The sequence below is a fragment of the Coffea arabica genome, chromosome 5e (assembly GCF_036785885.1).
Source record: "Coffea arabica cultivar ET-39 chromosome 5e, Coffea Arabica ET-39 HiFi, whole genome shotgun sequence".
Taxonomy (NCBI): domain Eukaryota; kingdom Viridiplantae; phylum Streptophyta; class Magnoliopsida; order Gentianales; family Rubiaceae; genus Coffea; species Coffea arabica.
Genome location: NC_092318.1, coordinates 3709421 through 3729610, shown reverse-complemented (window position 1 = coordinate 3729610; position 20190 = coordinate 3709421). Strand labels below are relative to the sequence as shown.

The window sequence follows — 20190 nt, the reverse complement described above, 5'->3', positions numbered from 1 at the left end:
TTTTGAGTTTTGATGGAAACTTGTAATTGGTCCGACTGTGCAAGAAAATGATAGTCTTCTGAAATTGTTTTTATTAGGATTTAGTAAGGAGGAATTGCAATTTTGGTCCTCAATAATTAGGATTTGGGTTGAAAATGGTCCTTTTTGTTTCAAGGAAGCAAATTTAGTCCTTGATATTGAGAAAATTAATCACTTTGGTCATTTGTAATTTCAGGCAAATTATATTGAGTCTACGATCTTTACTATTTTAACTAATATTAGGCAGGTTTAAAAGAAAGTGAACTTTATGAATATTAAAATAGGCTTTAGAGGCATTTACAAGCATCCTAATATTATTTTCTTTTATTGGAAAAGAAAATTCCAATATTTTAACCACGTTGCATGAAAAAATTTAAATTTAAGTTCGGCACTAAATTTAAATTATAAGGTAAGTATTGTTTGTAATAAATGGTGAAAAATTGTAAAGTGCTATTTACAAGTTTTTGTTGAAATTATAAGGGAGCCAAATTGTATCGTTTTCGAATTAAAATGGATCAAATTGGTTTTGGGCAAAAATAAAAGAATCATTTTGGTCCACTTCCCAAAACTATAACACAAAACTATTTTAAGAGAGAATTGGGAAGTGAAAAAAAAAACAGAATTGGGACGTAATGAGCCCTTGAATGGTAAAGGCTTAACGTGTAGAATAGATGAAATATATTTGGTTTGAAATAGCCTTCCTATTTGTAACCAAAAAAAAAAAAAAAAAAATTGCATTCCTGTCACTATGAGCCAACATAACTCAATTTTCCTTTTTTTCTTACATAGAAAGTTTTTGTTTTTTCCTTTTTGGGTTTCAATCCATAGAAGAAGCTTGAAAATTTTTTGAGCTTAATATTGGTTGGCAAAAAGAATAAGCTTAAACTTTCGAAATGATGCATCTTTATGGAAGGATTTGAAAGTAGTCAAATTCAAATTCTTAATTTGTGATTCATTGTCTCAAACATTCTATTTTATTTGAAATTCACATTAAATTGTTACAATTGAAGTAAGTTGAAGGGTTTTGCGATTTCTCTTCTAAAAAGGAATAAATCTTTGGCAAAGTTAGTCATCAAAACTGACCAGAAATTGTGTTCAGAAAAAGGATTTACTCTGAAATCTTTTTTTTTTGAGCTATTACTCTAAAGTTTGAATGTATATACACAATGACACTCACATTCCCTCATTTTTTTTTTCTTTTTAAGAACTTACATGTTATTGTAAAATTTCTAAGTAGAATCAACATCAGATTCCTCTATTAATCTAAAATAACCTATTTAAACTATGGTATAAAACATTTTTAATATCCAGGTAATCTGATCCAAACAAATGGTTTTGAAATTTAAACATTTTAAATCCATTTTGTTTCGAATTGCTCCTTCAACATTTAGATCTAGTCACCCAATTGCTACAGTGTCCACCATTATATGATCAAAAAAGCCCTTCTGTTAAGTGCAAAAAGGAAAGATAAATTAAACATAAAAGCTAGGAGCTGCACTCGCATAACTGGTTAAAATATTCTTGCTAAGTAGATAAGGCTTGGGGGGAGATGGTGATAGATGAGAAATATATCATCGGTTATTCTGTTCTGTGGTTGCGTAGGGAAAATATTTGTACCGTCATGTTATTCATAAAACATGCTTCACAAATATTTTAAATACGTTAATCAACCAACCGTCTTTTTATCTCACAGATTCATTTATTAGTGTGAAGCTAAAATATAAATTTTTTTTGAAAAGCCTTGAAAAACAATCATTTAAATAGACTTCTTATTTTTTTCCTGAAAAAACATACATTTTATACTTTCACGCTTAGCTCACCCCTTTTCTCCATATAATTATCTTGTGGGGAATAAATTGAAAAAACCATAAAGTGTTATTTATCAAGAATTACAAATGAGACAGTCATTGCTGAGCTGTTTTTAGGAGCTAGGGCTATCATCAAGAAAAGATTGTTTTTCTGTATCTTTCCATTGTGTTCTTTTGTAACTTGGTTACCTTTTTTTTTTACCACAACCTTATATATGGGCCTTATCTTCTTTTGAAATTCTTGGTTTCCCAAAATTTATAAATGAAGTGCACTTTTTGCACTTTCAACTTGACAATGCATTTCGGTTTTGAAAAAGAAAAAATTGTTGCATTTTTTCCCAGCCAAAAAAAAATAAAAAAAGACCATAGGTTGGGAATTTTGTTTGCCTATATTGTTATGAGTTCTTTAGCTCGAATACAAAAGTATAGAGTGGGTGGGTCAGAATTGAATGACAATCACTGTTGGGTACTAATATAAACAAGAGATTATCAGATTAAATACTGCCAAAAACAGTTTGATTTTTTTCACATGACAACGAACAAAACAACTTAATGCGAATATTGTAACATATATTCCAGATCTGCAAAATCACTTTCCAGAATCCTCACTATCGTTTAATGCGTTTTGACATGGTAGTGATCATTGGATGCTGTTTCTTTCTTTTCTTTTGTTTTTTGTTTTTGAATACAAATTTCTAAATCGTTTATGTTAATTAGCCTGTCCGATGTATAATTTGGCCAATTCCTAGTACTCTTTTGGGGTAAGAATTGCATAGTACTATGTCAAAGTAAATCATCATAACCTTCATACAAAAGAAAAGAAAAAGCTATTCAATAAACTTTAAACACGAAGAAAGTTAGGATTAATCTTTAGAATTAATCTTTCCTACACTGATTGTGTATACACTATCAGCGTTGAATGAATGACGACTATACAAAATTTGAATTTGAAATTCAATTTTTGCACACATATCATGAATCCAATGATGATAGTGTATACACTGTCAGTGTAGGAAATATTTACTCTAATATTTATATGAATGCTAATTGGAGGTATGCCACATGTATATAAATAGAACTTCAAAACTGAAATCAACACCATGTCATGCAATCATATCTATTAATGTTAAAAAAAAAATGTACACTAACAGTATATAAAAAAACTTACTCAAAGATTAATTTACAAGTTTCTAGACATTGTCTAACTGTGTTTAATTAACACTAGTTTAAGAGGGCTTCAAAGTGTTATATTTTGAACAAGTGCAGCTAAACAGCGGCACTGTCTCAACTCTCAAGTGCACATGGTGTCAACAAACGATGTATGCTAAATGAATGTACATTGAACAACCACGACAAAATGCTTTACTTCCATTCTGATAATATAAAATAAAACACATGCCACAAATTCATATAGGGTTAATTCCCCTTTTCACCTTCACTTATGGTTGGATTTTTTCTTTGGTCCCTAAACTTTAAAATGAGACATTTTAATGCTTTCCTTTCATTCTGATAATATAAAATAAAACACGTCTAAAAAAATAAATAAAATAAAATAAAACACATTCCGCAAACTCATATAGGGTTAATTCCACTTTTCACTTTTACCTATGGTTGGAGTTTTTCTTTGGTTCCTAAACTGTAAAATGAGACATTTTAATTCCTAAAACAAAAATTGTCCCACTTCGATAAAATTAATGACAAAACTAAGACAAATTTTATACTTAAATGGTACAAATAAAATTCTTTAAATATTAAATGGTATAGATTTCATAATTTAAGAATTAAAGTGGGACAGATTTTATACTTTAGGAACTAAAGTGACACAGATGTCATACTTTAATGAAGTAAGTTTAAAGTTTTAGGGATCAAAGTAGAAATTCTAGCATAGTTGTATGTAGAATAGCAAACAACTAAAGTGAACTAAAGGGAATGCCAACACTATATAATTTTTGGTTGAAATAAAAGGTCAAAAGTGAGCAGTGTTGACCAAAAAGATTACAGATTCGTATCAATTCGGCACTAGAAAGAAGAATTACTGAATAATATAATACAAACCCTAACCGGGCAACTTCATAATCAACTAATGCTGGATTCTTTGATTGCGGAGACCAATTTGTCAAAGTAGGAGAAAGTGGTCCATTAAAGCTTAGATTGAAATCACATGTAGCCCATAATTTTAGGATCCTGCACAAGATTATTTTATAGATTGCACCAAACTCTATGTAAATTGTTTGCAGCAAATTTTTCTTTCCAAAATTGATTCCACCAAACTAGTAGTATATGTTATCACTAGCTGCACGTCATTTCAGGATTCTGTACAATGTCTAATTTTTACAAGAGATTACATGTAACCCAAACTATTGGAATATTTTGTCAATATGTATATAGGATATATACTAACAAGTTTAAATACATGTTACATCATTTTATTCTAAATTTAAATCCTAAATTTACATTTATAACATGCATTTAAACTCGTAAATGTATGCACTTATAACGCATAAAAGATTTACATATTCTTTATAATACTAATAAAAAAGGCAATGTGAACTTTATATTCTGAATTCTACTACAACTAACCCTTTTTTTTTTTTTCTTTTTTAACTTTTCTTTCATTTTTGGACATCATTTGCTAACATCCTTTTCATATATTGTGACAAAGTATGAAAACTAGAAATTTCCGGAAAAAAAAAAAGACAATAGGGAAAACAGTCAAATAGTGCTTTGTATTCCATTCATTCATCAATTTCACTTGATTCCAAAGCCTTTACACTTTTCCACCTCAATAGTCAATTCCGTTGTTAGTGCGTTTGGAATCAAATGTCTACCATCTTTTTCCACTTTCCAATCTCTCTCCCAAGCTGGCATATTGTTGTAATGGCCTTAATTTCTCCACTCACTATTGATGGCAACATGACTTAGATACCCTCCAAAAAAAAAAGCAATAAGAATATATGACCTTAAATTTAAAGATCTCAAAATTTAACTAAAAATGCACTAAATATGTCCAAGAGTAATCCGAATTTTCTCAATTAGAGATTCATATTCTATTTTCTTCCCCAATTCCTCTATAAAACATACTTAAATAACAATAGGTTTATTCAAAAGGAAAAAAGAAAGAATTCTACCAAGTGTCATATACAATATATAAGCCGGAAAAACGGCAATGAAAATGGGGAAAAATGAATAAATTGAAAATGAAAAGTACCCCTTCACTGCAAAATGCAAATTGTATCCTCAAAAATCCATGAAGAAAAAAATTGAAATTCCTCAAAAATTCTGCTTCTTCCTCAAATTCTGAAGCTGGATCCTTCTCAACACTCTTTCCATAGTGACATCAAAAGCATCTTTGGTATTATTCCCCAAACCTTTACTTGATTCTGCATACAACAATCTTGGAAGAAGATCAACAATTGTCTCTCTCATCTTCTTCACTTCATCCTTAGTGTACCCTTCAAGCACCTTTCTAATTCTTACAGTACCATTTTCTCCATTCCTCACATCATTATGATTTATGAAAACTGAATAAGTCTTTGCATTGATGGGCAAATGCCATTCATACTGACCCTGAAAACTCCCCTCCCAGAAATAAACAGGAATTGAACCAGCCAACATACAATCAAAAAATGACCTTCTTGTGGAACCATCACCTTTCGGCTGCAAGCAGAAATCTGAATCCAAGAATGCCTCAAGTATTGCCGTTGCGCCGTCTGAGCATCTTGTCACAGAACAATCCACTACTCTACATGATCCAGACTCACTCTTGCAGTAGTCCATCAACAATCCCCTGAAATCATTCTTGATTTTTGTACGCGTCGCGCCCACGAAGGTGAACAGGCTGTGGCGAGTTCTTGATCTTATGTAGCTTTGCCATTGGACTATATCGGATTCGGAGCGTGGATGGAACGATGTAGGATATGGAACACTGAATTCTAACTCATCCCATGGACTTCTTTCCACTGTAATCTTTATGACATTCTTCATCAATGGCATGTAAATAAAACTTGTGCCCCAATCAGTATCCTTATCCGTTTGCCTTCGAAAATCCCACGTTAATCTACCAAATGCAAATACATGATCCGCCCCATTACTTTTCTTCCAATAGGGCTGTTTGGTAAGCCAATCCAGCAACATTTCACTGGGACGATCGCGATCTTTGGATGTGTAGTTGAACCATAAGTACTTCCCAACAGCAAGTCCTGGATAAAACGGTACATAAAACGCTGTAGCTTGCAAAGGATCGAGCGTTCGACACTTGTAATCCATCACCCTAACGTGGTATATCACTTCCCCTATGTACATATCCGTCCAGTACCACGCGGGCAGGAGATTCTCGGGCACAACACTGCCGAGATTGGTGGCTTTTGGGCCGAAACCACCGTTGGAGACTGCATTGCACCGTGACTTCCACGGGTCCAAGTCATTGCAGTTCTTCAACAAATCAGCATTGAATTCAGGAGGAAGATCATAAACATAGATTCTACCGAATTTGCATTCTTTATCGGTAGGCGCTTGAAAGCTCTGCAGACGCGAGGGCGCTGGTGCAGAAGAGGAATCTTGGAGAAAGAAGACGATAATCAAGGCTTGGAAAATCAGTGTAATGACAAGCCAGCCGGTCAGGCGGAAGCCCGGCTGAGATTTGATGGAGTTGAAGGTGGTCTTTAGGAGGGATGGCTTGGTTTTCTTGGGTGAGTAGTGATGCTGAGGAGGAGGAGGAGGAGGAGAAGAGCGCTGGCTAGAGAAAGTAGGCGGCATGACTTTTTTTGGAGTATTGAGTATTGACTCAGGAAACCTTTATTGAGTGGTGAAATGTGGGCTAATGGGGGCTTGGGAGTGAAAGTTCAAGATTTAATTATGCAGCCGGCTATGATGATATAGATGGGTAGCATGAAAGGTGGAGTCTAATGTTTGATCAAAGGACAGTAGAAGAAAAAAGAGTAGAAAGAGAGGATTTACGCGCAAGTCGCGGACAAAGAACTGGGAGTTTTGGAATATTGATTCCATTCGTATACAGTAGTAGGTTGTCAAAAAGGAAAAAAAAATAAAAGAGAACTTTATACTGTAGCTGTTAATGGATACTGACCTATTTTGAACAATGCCAAAATTGTAAAATACATGATGGTTACTTTAACTATCAAGGCTTAATTGTGATGTGCACCATTGAACTATTCGGGTTTAATGATTTGCCCTCTAAACTATCAAGTGTAGCAGTTTAGTACCCCAAACTTGTAAAGTAGTTGAATAACTTGAATCCTTTTGGTTAGCCATGTAATTGCCAATGTACTTTTGTCTTATTTAAATTCGATATTTATGTCTCGATAGAGAAATACAGAGAAGTTATCGAAATTAGAAAGAGAAAATGTATCCATAGATGCTGCTATTCTTAACGGATAATCTGGATAGTTTCAGAGTGAAACGATGCTTATTGCTTAAAATTGGTTAGTATTCAAGTTATAAGCGTGCTATTTTGTAAAAAATTTAAAATGCCTGAGACATTATAGCGATGCAATTGATAGATTAGATGACAGACTGGTTAATGCCAAAAGCTCAAGGGTGCAAAGTGCAATTAATTCAGCCATTGATACATCTAAGCTCTCTTTAATAGTGATTGAGAGCTATTTTTAACTTGGATTTAGGACCAGCTTCTAAATAAATAAAAAAAATATGACTCCATGATCTAACCTGCTCTTTAATCCCACACTTTTAGTCGTGAAAACTAAGGAGGGCAAAAAACTAATAATAATAATAAAAAAAAAGAAGAATTGAAAAGGCATGCTGCACTTGGTATCAATAGTGGATACGATTTAACATTAAGAAAAGGTACATAATAAATGAATTGGGATATCTTTTACCATAGCTTTTTCTATTCTACTTTTAGAAAAGAGTATTAAGTGGTGAGACCAATGTTTATTTGTTTGCAAAAATTTAAATTTGGTGGGCAAAAGTTTACTTAATTAAAAGGTAGATGATAATGTTTGAATTTAATTGTGCGTTTATGCCCTAATGACTCGCATCCATGGAAAAAAAAGCCTATTACCATATCTCATAGTACAATTAATTAACGAACTTGAAGTAACAAGTTTCCTTCATGGACCCTGAAACGCACCGTTTTGGTTGGTAAAATCATAAACAAAAATAAGCTCAAATCAACTCACCCATTCGGATCCAATTTTTGAGTTTCCTGTGTTTTTCGTATATGTAGATTTTTGCCTACAATTCTGTCACTTCATTCTTATTGACCACATTTGATTTGTAAGATAAAAAAATGCCAAAGAAAAAAATCTTTAAAAAATAAAACAAAAAACTACAAGGAGAATATTAATGCTGACACAAAACTACTATTCAAATTAGATTAGAATTTTGAAATATAAAGTAATTTGACATAGAACACATTAAAAATCTTTAAAGATTATAATAAAATTATGAAGGAAGTGGGTTTTCAAACATAATTAGCTCAATAGCTCTCACCATTCCCAACTCGATCCCATTTGATGTTTCCAATGTATCTTGGGATTAATTCTATTTTGCAACCTTGAACTAGAGATGTCAAAATGGATAATTTGGGAGGGTTTGGCTTGGGTAAAATGGATAATGGATATAAGTGAGTCAACCCATTTATACCCAATTTAATTAGATGGGTACAAATGAGTAAGTCAAAAAATGAATTGGGTAACCCAATTATCCATTTATAACCCATTTATTTTAATTTTTTTGTAAATTCATCTATATTCATTTTTACAAACTAAGTTATCAATTTATAAAAGTCTCTCCATAACTAAGGACTATAAAAGTTAACATAAAAATTTAATCCAAAAATTTTGAATATCTAGTATTTTTTCGTGTGTAAATTCAAATTTTCATTTTGGAAAAGTAAGAAAAGAGACTAAAACTTGTCATAAATTGGTAATATTGAAAAATGAGCAAGTTAACAAACTAAAAGAAAATAAAATGATAAGATAAAACCAAAAACTAATAATAATAATGAAACAAAAGTAGTTAACATCATGACAAAATGAAAAATTTGAAAAAAAAATGGGTGGGGGAAGAGAAAAGGTTTGGGGGAAGACAATTCTATATGTGTTAATTGGATTTGATGGGTTACCCAATAATACCCATTTAATAAATGGGTATTATTGGGTAACTCATTTATACCCATATACAAAAATTTAAGATATCCATACCCATCTATTCATGGACGGATATGGGTAAACTTAGTTAAATGGGTTTGTTTGACAGCTATACCTTGAGCCAAAGTTTGGACACTTTGCTCCCTTAAATCTAAATTCGTTCTATTGTAATCTAATTGTCAGTTATCACTCTCAAGTAAGGTGGTAACAGGATATTCTAATTTTAGTTATAAGGTAACTAAGAGTAGTAACTAGACCATTTGTTTTGTGGATTATATTAGTGATAATATTTATTTTTGACAAAAAAAAAAATAGTGATTGGACTATAATGAGGTAATTTTAAGGTTTTAGTTCAAAGAGTACTGTCGATTAGGCTTTAGGCCTAGGTTTTGATAAGCTCACATAGTTAAAGGGCTCGCAGCTGCCCTATTTGGGTCAGAAATATTACAGTCCCAACTTGTTCCTTCTTTATTGGGCTTTAGTCCCAAAAAGGGTTAGCTGAGTTGGACTTATATCAGGCTGAAGTTGTAGTTCTCCAAGCTGAGTTCATTTCAATTTTGGGCTTATTTTTAAGCCAACAACCAACCCAGCCCATACATAATGAAAGTCCAACCCCTATATCGTTGTAGGACGAGATGGGGAGAGATCAGGCCAACCCTAGAGATCTATTGAAAGTCCAAAATTTGAGGTGACAAAATATGATTTCACCAATGTATCCTGCTTCATCCATTGTTTCACAAAATAAGTTGAAATCAAGGCATTTTTTTACTAAAGGTTGTTAAAATAAATAATACTTATTCTACAGAAATCTTATGACTTGAAAAGTTGCAATCCAAACTCTGTTTGGATTTGAGAGTTTTTCAAAAACTTGTTTTTCATCTACAATGTTACAGTAAAAATTTTACAAAAACAACTTCAAAAATATCATATCCAAACAAATATTTTAAAAACAACTCCAAATATACAAAAAATATATTAATATATAAATATTATATACAAAAAATATATTTTATTTAATAAATATATAAATACATATATAAATATTAATACAAAAATTAATATGCAAAAATATTTATATATATAAATATATATATATTATATACAAAAATATATTTTGTTTAATAAATATATATTTAAATATAAATATTAATACAAAATATAAATATATATAATTAAATATATTTATATTTATTTATTTAAATATCTAAATATATTTAATTATATATTTATATAAGTAATATATTTATAAATATATTTATTTCAAATATTTTTATAATATGTAAATTAATATATATATTAATATGTATATTTTGATATTTATATTTCAATTATGAATATAAGATATATATAAATTATTGTAATATTAATATATTTCAATTATGTATATTAATATGTATAATATACATTATATCAATTGAAATAAATATTATATTTTTATATATAAATATAAATATTTTTTTTAAAATATATTTATATATATATTTATTTAAATATAAATATAAATATATATTATATAAAAATATAAATATATTTATTTATATATTTATATATTTATATAAATATGTAAATATGTAAATATATTTATTTATATATTTATATATTTATATAAATATGTAAATATATTTATTTCAACTTTGTTTTATAATATGTATATTTCAATTTGTATATTTCAATTATGTATATTTTATTATATATATAAATTATATTAATATTAATATGTAATTTAAATTATGCATATTAATATGTATATTATATATATTATATCAATTGAAATAAATATATGTATTTATATATAAATATTAATATTTGTTTAAAATATATTTATATAAATATATAAATATATAAATATATACATATCAATTATGTTTTATAATATGTATATTAATATATATATTTGTATATGTATATTAAATATATAATAATATACATATTAACAAACAAAATTGAATAAAAATATTATATATATAAATAAATAAACATTAATATATAGAAACAAAGCCAGTATATATTTAAAAAGAATCTCAACAAAATTCTAAATTATAAAAATATTCAAAAATATATTTTAAAAATATCTCTAAAAACAATCCACAAACATCTACAGTAAAAGTTTTTCATATACAAAGTTACAGTAAAGTTTTTAAAAAAAACCTCCAAAAACAGCTAATCCAAGCGGAGGCGATTTTTGAAGAACACAAAAGCACACACGATTGGTTATTCTTCACTAGAGAAAAATTTGTGCATCTTGTTTTCTATATACGCAGTCTATTAAACTTTAATCAACATTGACATCTTTGAAATATACATAAAATTCTTTTATCACCATTAGTTATGTTAAATAAAATAGAAGTCTTATTCTGATTGTGTGAAGGATAATTGAATGGAATCTTTTACTAGTATCTTTGAGCAAAGGACAAAAATGATTAAGAACTACAATAAATTCATTCATTACTTAAATCAAGCAGTTGAAGTCTCATCCTGATTGAGAGAAGGGTACTTGAATGGAATCTTTTAGTATCTATGAGCAAAGGACAAAAGTGAATAAAAACGACAATACAAATCATCGATGACAACTCACATTAGTGAGGCATGCCTTTCCCTTCATTAATAGTGCATGTTTTTCCCTTCATTAATTCAAATTTTTGAGTGAATGTTGTTTTCCAATTTAGATGCTAAGGCTTTTGCGGTAGGGATTTTTTTCCCTAATATTTGCCAATTTATTTGACTCAAATATTTTCTCCCTTACCATTGCCATTTTGTTCGACCCAAGAATCTAATTTTTGTTGCTGTGGGTAGTACTTTGGTGAGTTTTTTTTTTTTTGGCGTCCAACTGTGAAATTGTGAATATGTGGTTATACAGTGGATAATGCACTTCATAGTCCTTCTTGTCGCCATTGTAATTAATTGTACCCCAAATCCAATTTCTGTTTAGAGTAAGAGGAATTTGGTTATTTGTTTTTACATGAAAAATGGTAAATATAGGGTGAGGACTGACGATAAAGATGCTTGAATCTAGATTTGATCCAGCTTCCTGGAATCTTGTTTCTTACGTTATACTATGTAAATATTTCAATAAAAGCCAATCTAGAGCCTCTAATAAAAAATTTAAAATTTTTTAACAAAGCTAGTCACGCACATAGTATGCGCACGATTAAAAATGACCATTTTACTCTATTATCATTGGAGTCATGTCTAATTTTATCCATTATATGTCACTGTGAAGGGCAATAGCTCCACCAAAAAAAAAAAATACCCTAAAAAAAATTTAAAAACAATAATAAAAAAGAACTTGGTATCAGTTCAAACTATAATGAATTAATTGAATCTTGTTTCTTACATCATGCTATGTAAATATTTGAATCAAAAGCCAATCTAGGACCTCTAATGAAAAATTGAAAATTTATAATTGAGCTAGTCACGTGCACAATATGTGCATTATTGAAAATGACCATTTTACTCTACTATCATTAGTAGTGTTGTGTTTAATTTTGTCCATTATATGTCAATGCAAAAGGCAGCAGTTTGACCAACATAAATACCCTAGGAAAGATCTAAAAACAAGAAAAGAAAAAGAACTTGGGATCGGCTCAGAATAGCATTTTATAATGAATTAACTAAATCTTGTTTCTTACATCATGCTATGTGAATATTTGAATCAAAAGCCAATCCAGGCCCTCTAAAGAAAAACTCCAAAATTTAGTGTACAAGAGGCAATTTTATCTAGGACAAATTCCAAAACTATTTTTGTGAACTTGCATGGGACATCTTATCTCATAAGAAATAATTTCTTTTCTAGATTACTCAATAATAATCGAGATATCTTAGAAGAATTATTTTACTTGAGAATTTCATTGCTTTTAAATAATTTGGAAACCCTTGAACTAAGCATTCTCCATTTTGATCAAATTTTAGTATTCCAATACTTCACCTTAGATTGGGTATTTTTCACCTCGATCATATTTAGGTGTTCTGACATTTCACTAATTTATTCCTCTACTTTCTATTTAAACCGCTTAACTTCCCAAATACATTGAACTTGTACTTAGGGATGTACGCGAGCCGAGCTACTCGCGAGTAGCTCGCGAGTAGCTCGGTCAACGACTCCGCTCGAACTCGGGTTGACCGAGTTCGAGCCGAGTTTCGAGTAACTCGAATGAAAATCGAGTCGAGTTTCGAGTTGAAATAGCCCAGCTCGAGTCGAGTCGAGTAGCTCGACGAGCCGGAGTTATTTAAATAATATATTTATAATTTAAATAATATATATGTATTATAATTATAAAATGACCATTATGGGTATAAGTTATATGAAATTTACAATATATCCTTCTTTATAATAAAATCCTATAATGGCAAAAAAGTAATAACATAATTGTAAAAAGACCTAAAATGAAAAAAATTTTCGAGCCTCGAGTATCGAGTCAAGCCTCCAGCCTAAAGGAAATTTTTCGAGTCGAGTCTCGAGTATCGATTTTTTGGGCTCGTTCGAGCTCGAGTTGAGCTCGAGCTTTGGTGTATATGAGTCGAGTCGAGCTCGAGTATAGCAATACTCGAGCTCGACTTGGCTCGATTACACCCCTACTTGTACTTAGAAAGCACACATATTCATTTTTGAGTAGTCATTAATATAAATAGTAAAGTATGAGAAATAATTAATTCTAACATGAATTGTTAATATCTCACATATATTATAATATGAATTTTAACAATTCTTTAAAACTTTTCATATAAAAGATCAACTTAATCTTTTATTAGTGAATAAGATTCACATATTTCAAATAATTCATAATTAGTTGAGTCTAATCAAACATCATTATGTAATTTGGTAATGTAATACTTATTCACAAGACTAAGTTTATAAATGCCAAAGATAAGATGGTTTTAAGTCATTTAACATTATAATGAGAAATGGACTTTATTTTAGAAAATAATAAATATTTATGTAGTTCCAAAATAAGTCCACTAGCTTAAAAAAGATAATTTGTAACTGCATATTAATGAAGCAGCTTTCACTTTCATCAGATTTTTACACTTTTCAATTAACTCAAATACAAAAAAATGGGATAGATTAAGAAGAATCATGGATACAGTTTGCAAAGAAATACGCGACCTTACTTTTGCCTTTATTTTTGTGTGCAAGGTTTACGCCAATTTTGCTTGATTCCCAACAACTGGATTCACTGGAATATGAATATCAGTTGTTTTGTTAAAATAGATCAAGACGAATGCTGTATTGGTTAATTGAGTGTGCATCAAAGTAAGAAATTTTTTGTGCCGTTTAATATATAAATACCTGAACTTATTCTACTTCATCCAATGTCTCGCAAATTAAATTGTGAGTAAGGCTTCTTTTTTTAATGATCATTAAAATTAGAAATATATAGTCTAAATTAACCTAAATAAATATTAATCATGACATGATATTGATCATTAAACTTGTATGAAGAATTTAGTACCTGATAAAATGGCCTCATGAGCATATATCTGGGTAAAATGTGATTATTAGCCTTGCACGCAACAATGAAATTTACGTGGATATGGTAAAGGAGAAAAGAATAGTAAAAAGAAGGCTAGAAGAAGATCCCTTCATTGTTCAAAAGGAAATGAATACTTTAATGGTGGATGGTTTCCATCTCATTTCTATAGCTCAGAATTTTGTTTGAAAATCATGCAAGTGATTCTGAGATTGTGGTTCAAGCAAATTCATATAAGAGGGAAACCTTGAATGCACGGTTGAAAGATTCATCTAAGTCAGTTACATGTTTCATTCACAGTATCAAAGTCGACAAAGAATTGCTTTACTGCAAAGCATAGTAAGTAATCCAAAGTTAGCTTCTAAATTTTTTATCTTCAAATTGAAATAAAGGAAAAAGAAAAAAGTTTAGTAGTGACATGGAATCGTTACGAAAGAATATATATATATATATATATAACCCTCAAGCTGCTTTTGCTACATGGAAATCCTAAGCAATTGTTAGTTTTAGCAAAAAAAATTTACATGGCAGAATGAATCAAGTATTACAATTGAAAAATATTAATATCAATCTTCAATTATTCCAAAAATGTCAAAATTTTATGTAAATCAACATAAAATATAGTATAATGAATAAAACAGAAGTAATAAAGCATATTATGCCCTATAAATTAATCATGGGTAACCAAGTAAAAATTCTATTAATTATATTCTATTTTGACATTTAAATATTGATTATAATAAATACTAGAAAATGAATGAATATTCCACTCTAACTTGTGTACTAGGCACTCTAGAACGATAATTTTTCCCCTACCATTTCAGATGCAAAGATCCGTCCATTATGAGCATTCTCGCACATGAAATGAGAGGTTAGAGTATCCAATGAGCACCTGTTAAAATGTTTAAAAATAAATCCTTAACAAATAAAAACAACCTTTAACAGATATCGTACTATTGTTATATGACCCTTTTATATAGATCACCTAAAAGTATAGAGTAGATACTTTATGACAAATAACATTATCCAAAAGAAAAAAAGAAAAAGATACGAGAAGAAACTAGGGTCACACGTTGCATTTTTGTCACTTCTCATATTGAATTTCATTTCATTTGGGAAAATTGATACTTGTTGCCCTTAAATAATATTTGTATTCAAAAAACTAGCAATTCGTTTTGTAAATATAAGAATCCTGACAATTTGTTTTACACTTTTTCACATGTTTTACGCTTTTCAATTAATTCAACAACACAAAAGAGGGATACGCAGCTTTGCTTTTCTCTTTAATGTTGTGTGCAAGGTTAACGTCAATGTTTTCTGATTCCAAACACTAGAATAAGGAATTCTTTATTCTTTAATTGACTGCGCATCAAAGTAAGGAATTTTTTATGCCATCCAATCTATAAATGCCTGAACATATTTGTTGTTTCTAATTCTAAACAAACAAACAGTTATCCACTTCGAAATACACAAATTCCTAGCTAACAACCATAAACAATGGCTGAATTGATTGTTCCAAAGATAATTGATCAATTGAGTGATGTTCTCGTGAAGCAGTTTGGGGAGAAAGTCAACCTGGTGATGGGGGTTGAAGAGGAGGTTGCAAATATCTCCTCTAAGTTGGCAACCATTGAAAAAGTGCTGCATGATGCAGAGAGACGAAGGCTGAAGGAGGAACCTGTGGGAATTTGGCTCGAAAAGCTGGAAGACATAACATATGAGATGGACAATGTGCTGGACGAATGGAACTTCAAGATTCACAGAGCAAAGAATGAGGGAACTCATCAGAATGCCAGAATTCAGCCAACATTGTGGATCAAGGTTCGTTCCCTCATCCCATCCCTTTGTTCTTGTCTCAAACAAGTTCCTGTGCGTAGTGATATAGCCCAGAAAATAAAGAAAATAAATGAACAGCTAGAATTAACTTTGAAAGAGGCAGATCAATTCAAGTTTATTTCAAGTGGGGGGATCCCTGATTCTCAAGATTTTAAGCGAATTATGACTACCTCAATCATCGACGAATCAGAGATATATGGTCGAGAAGCTGATAAGAATGCTTTACTTGACCAAGTTTTGTCGAAGAGTAGTAGTCAAGGAAGAAAGGGGGTTCAAGTTATCTCTATAGTAGGGGTCGGGGGTAGTGGAAAGACCACACTTGCCCAGCTACTTTTCAATAATGATAAAGTGAAGAATCACTTTGAACTTAGAAATTGGATCTGTGTATCAGATCCTTTTGACCAGAAAAGGATTGCGAAAGCTATCCTTGAGAATGCTGGTTCTCAAGAATCAGAGTTGGATCCTTTGATCCAACGTATAAAAGAAACTTTTTCTGGTAAGAGATTCCTGCTTGTCCTAGATGATGTCTGGACAGAGGATGACTCAAAGTGGGAACCTTTCAAAGACTCTCTTAAGGATGGGGCTTCCGGAAGTGTAATCTTGGTGACAACCAGGAGTCAAAGAGTGGCCAGAGTGATGGGATCGACTGATACTCACCGCTTGAGCCTGATCTCTGACTCCGATTGTTGGCTAATAATGCAAAGGATAGCATTTGATGGAAGATCAAAGGATAGCATTTGGGGGTGTAAGAAAGTGGAAAGCATTGGGGAAAAAATTGCGAAAAAGTGCAAGGGCTTGCCACTTGCTGCAAAGACCATGGGAAGCCTGTTACGGTTCAAAGATACCGTACAGCAGTGGCAGAATATTTTGGATAGTGAGATATGGCAATTGGAGGAAGCAACTATGGAACTTTTCCCTCTTTTGTATTTAAGCTATAACGAGTTGTCCCCGGAGCTGAAACATTGCTTCTCCTATTGTGCTGTCTTTCCCAAAGATCATTCGATATTTGTAGAAGAGCTTATTGGGATGTGGATAGCAGAAGGTTATGTTCGCCCAAGGCGAAGAGGTGAGCGCTTGGAACTGGTGGGCCATGAGTACTTCGACAATTTGGCAATGCGTTCCTTTTTTCAAGAATTACGAAAAGTTGAGTTCTTTCTAGTTCATGATTTTACATTGTGCAAGATGCATGACATAGTACATGATTTTGCACAATTTCTCAGAAAAAATGAATTATGTCATGTACTTGATGGAATTGATTATGAACAAGGCATTGGAAGAAATTCATCTAGTGAAAGAGCACGTCATCTAACGTGGCTTGGCACTGAGAGGATGTTTAGTTCTCTAGTTGTTGATTTTGGAAGGCTCAGGAGCTTTTTTGCTCTTCCACGTGGAAGAGTAGTGCCCCAAGATTTGTTCTGCAGTTTGAAGTGCGTGAGGACCCTGGCTTTATGTGATTGTGAGATAGTTGAAATCCCAGCCGAGATCGGAAGTTTGATTCATCTTCGGCACTTGGACTTAAGTTGGAATCCTTTTGTGACACTGCCAGAAGCTATATGTGATCTATATTATTTGGAAACTTTTGACATCACTATGTGTAGAAAGCTTTCATGCCTTTCTCAAAGGATTGAAGGCCTTGTACACTTGAGGCACCTTTTCAATTTTGGGACCTCTGAATCACTTCAAATTCCACAAGGACTTAGGAAGCTTACTTCACTTTGTACTTTGACTCAGTTCATCACCAGGGGCAACTCTGATGATTTGGCAATTTTGAAGGACTTGAACCAACTGGAAAGATTGATCATTCATATTCATGGAGAAGTAGATTTTGGGAGTGCTGAACTTGGAAAGAAAAAAAACATGCGTGAAATGTCTTTGTTGTTTAGCAATAGGGTCCACTTTATAGAAACTCCAAGTTGCATTGAAAGCGTGGAACCACCTCCAAACTTGCAACAACTTGCGCTAACTCGCTGTCCAGGAAACGAGTTACCAAGTTGGCTTGTGACGACGTCTCTTGTCAATAACTTGACGAAGCTAATTATCAATGAGGCCTACAATATCTCATCCTTGCCTGCCTTGTGGAAGTTGTCGTCCCTAGAAGAACTTGGGCTCATTGGAGTGGGAAAGCTAGAATGTTTGAGTAAGGCATTCTTTGGAATTACAAAAGCAGTGCATGAGAATAGTCATGAAACTTTTGATGCATTGTCAAACTCTGAGCCATCATCCTTAACTGAAGCAGTAGCATTTCCGAATTTGAGAAAATTACGATTTTCTTACTTCCAAAATTGGACAAATTGGGAAGACTTAAGTGAAGATGATGAAGAACTTGCTATCTCTATCATGCCACATCTGGAGGAGCTAAAAATTTATGATTGTGAAAAGGTTGAAATTTTGCCACATCGCATCCTCGGAAGGATATCATCTCTCAAAACATTGGATATTCGGAATTGCTTCAAGTTGAGTGATCGTTACTCTAGTAAAACAGGAGATGACTGGATAAAGATATCACACATTCCTCGAGTTGACATATCTGATGAATATTAATCCGCTCAGGTATGGTTATTCACACATTTTTTTTTTGATGTATCTATTCATCTTTCAAGTCAAATAATTACTACTTCTAGAATTACAACAAACTAAGGCCTACTTTGTAGAATATGACATGTGCTTAATAATGAATCAAGTGTTAACGTAGCCATAGGTATAATGAAAATATGAAATATTCATTAATAGTTTAGAGTGGGTTTTTTTATTGAGAAGATGTAAGTCATTAACTAGTAAATGTAACTTTAAATTTCTAACAATATCTAACTATAGCCTCTTGAGTTTGGAATTCCATTTATGTCTTTTTTATCCTTTTTTTTTTTTTTTTGCTTTTGTCCTTTGTTTTCTAGATAATACTCGTTGATGGCCCAAAATTGAAGCTACAGCAGGAGGCATTGGAGGATCAATCCCTACGGCAACTTTTCACTTAGGTGCATTTAAAATTCAAATAATTGCAAATATGGTTGAAGAGCCACATCCATATGCTTTGTTTAGAATCATTTGTTGAAACCGTTTGTATCCTTAACAATTTCCAGATTGACTTTCAAGTGTGACATAACCAGTCTTTGTTTCTTCAAATTATTATTGTCCTATTGTATGCAAGTTTGTGTAGATTTCTTTAAATTACTCCCATTTTTAACTCAAAAGGTAATTCATTTTGAATGATTGATACCTCACTGCTTAAGTAAGAAGCCCCTTTCCAAGCATTACTATTGTCTGTATTATACTAAATTACATTGAGAGAAGGCTTCTTACAGGGGCCAAACCTAGTAGAGACAGAGAAATTCGTCAAATCACCCCTTTCAAATGGATCCAAACCAAAAAGAAAAACAGTAAAGGTTCTTTATTGATGACATTTGATTTAAACGGAACACAAACCAGATACTATCCACAAAGCAAACAATTCGCCAGATTGCAAATAAATATTCTATGGAGTAAAATGACAAGAAAATGAAGAGACAAGAAGAAAGCAAGTCAACAAAAGGAAATTGGCTTTTAGCTGTAAGCGTTGCTTTAGCACCTTTATTTTCGGATTTACCATCAGCTCGATTGAGAGCCTGCATTTATCATAATGTAACTTTAAGAAATGGGGTACCAATGGGAGAATTTATAGAATATTGGCAAGGATCTGGGCGACAATTTCCATTAGCATAGACATTTTTCCAAAAAACACCCACATGGTGATCATCATATACAGCAACATGACAATTGTATGATGAACTATTTTATGATTTTCTATGCAATAACTCCCATGAAAAGGGTATGGGAGATCAGAAAGGTCAACCAAGAGTTTTTCAATGAGTTGTATTAAGCAAAAGAGAAATTTCATGAATTTACCTGCTCCATGTCATCAGAGGTCAAAACAACAAAAAATGCATGGAACACCTGAAA

The 20190-nt window shown here is 31.6% G+C and overlaps 2 protein-coding genes across 2 annotated transcripts; one reads left to right on the top strand and one right to left on the bottom strand.

Annotated features, from left to right (window-relative positions):
* Positions 1–4830: 4830 nt before the first annotated feature.
* Positions 4831–6775, bottom strand: LOC113722676 (xyloglucan galactosyltransferase XLT2-like). The gene has a single exon (XM_072048302.1). It carries the CDS (start codon positions 6579–6581, stop codon positions 5097–5099), a length of 1485 nt encoding a protein of 494 aa, XP_071904403.1. The 5' UTR covers positions 6582–6775; the 3' UTR covers positions 4831–5096.
* Positions 6776–15880: 9105 nt separating this feature from the next.
* Positions 15881–19402, top strand: LOC113722607 (disease resistance protein RGA2-like). The gene is made up of 2 exons (XM_072048301.1): positions 15881–18807; positions 19149–19402. The coding sequence occupies exon 1, from the start codon at positions 15919–15921 to the stop codon at positions 18796–18798; it is 2880 nt and encodes a 959-aa protein (XP_071904402.1). The 5' UTR covers positions 15881–15918; the 3' UTR covers positions 18799–18807; positions 19149–19402.
* Positions 19403–20190: the final 788 nt, after the last annotated feature.

What these genes read in the sequence shown, in the direction of transcription:
- LOC113722676 (XM_072048302.1), bottom strand. Translation starts at nt 6,581, where the DNA reads ATGCCGCCTACTTTCTCTAGCCAGCGCTCTTCTCCTCCTCCTCCTCCT.
- LOC113722607 (XM_072048301.1), top strand. Translation starts at nt 15,919, where the DNA reads ATGGCTGAATTGATTGTTCCAAAGATAATTGATCAATTGAGTGATGTT.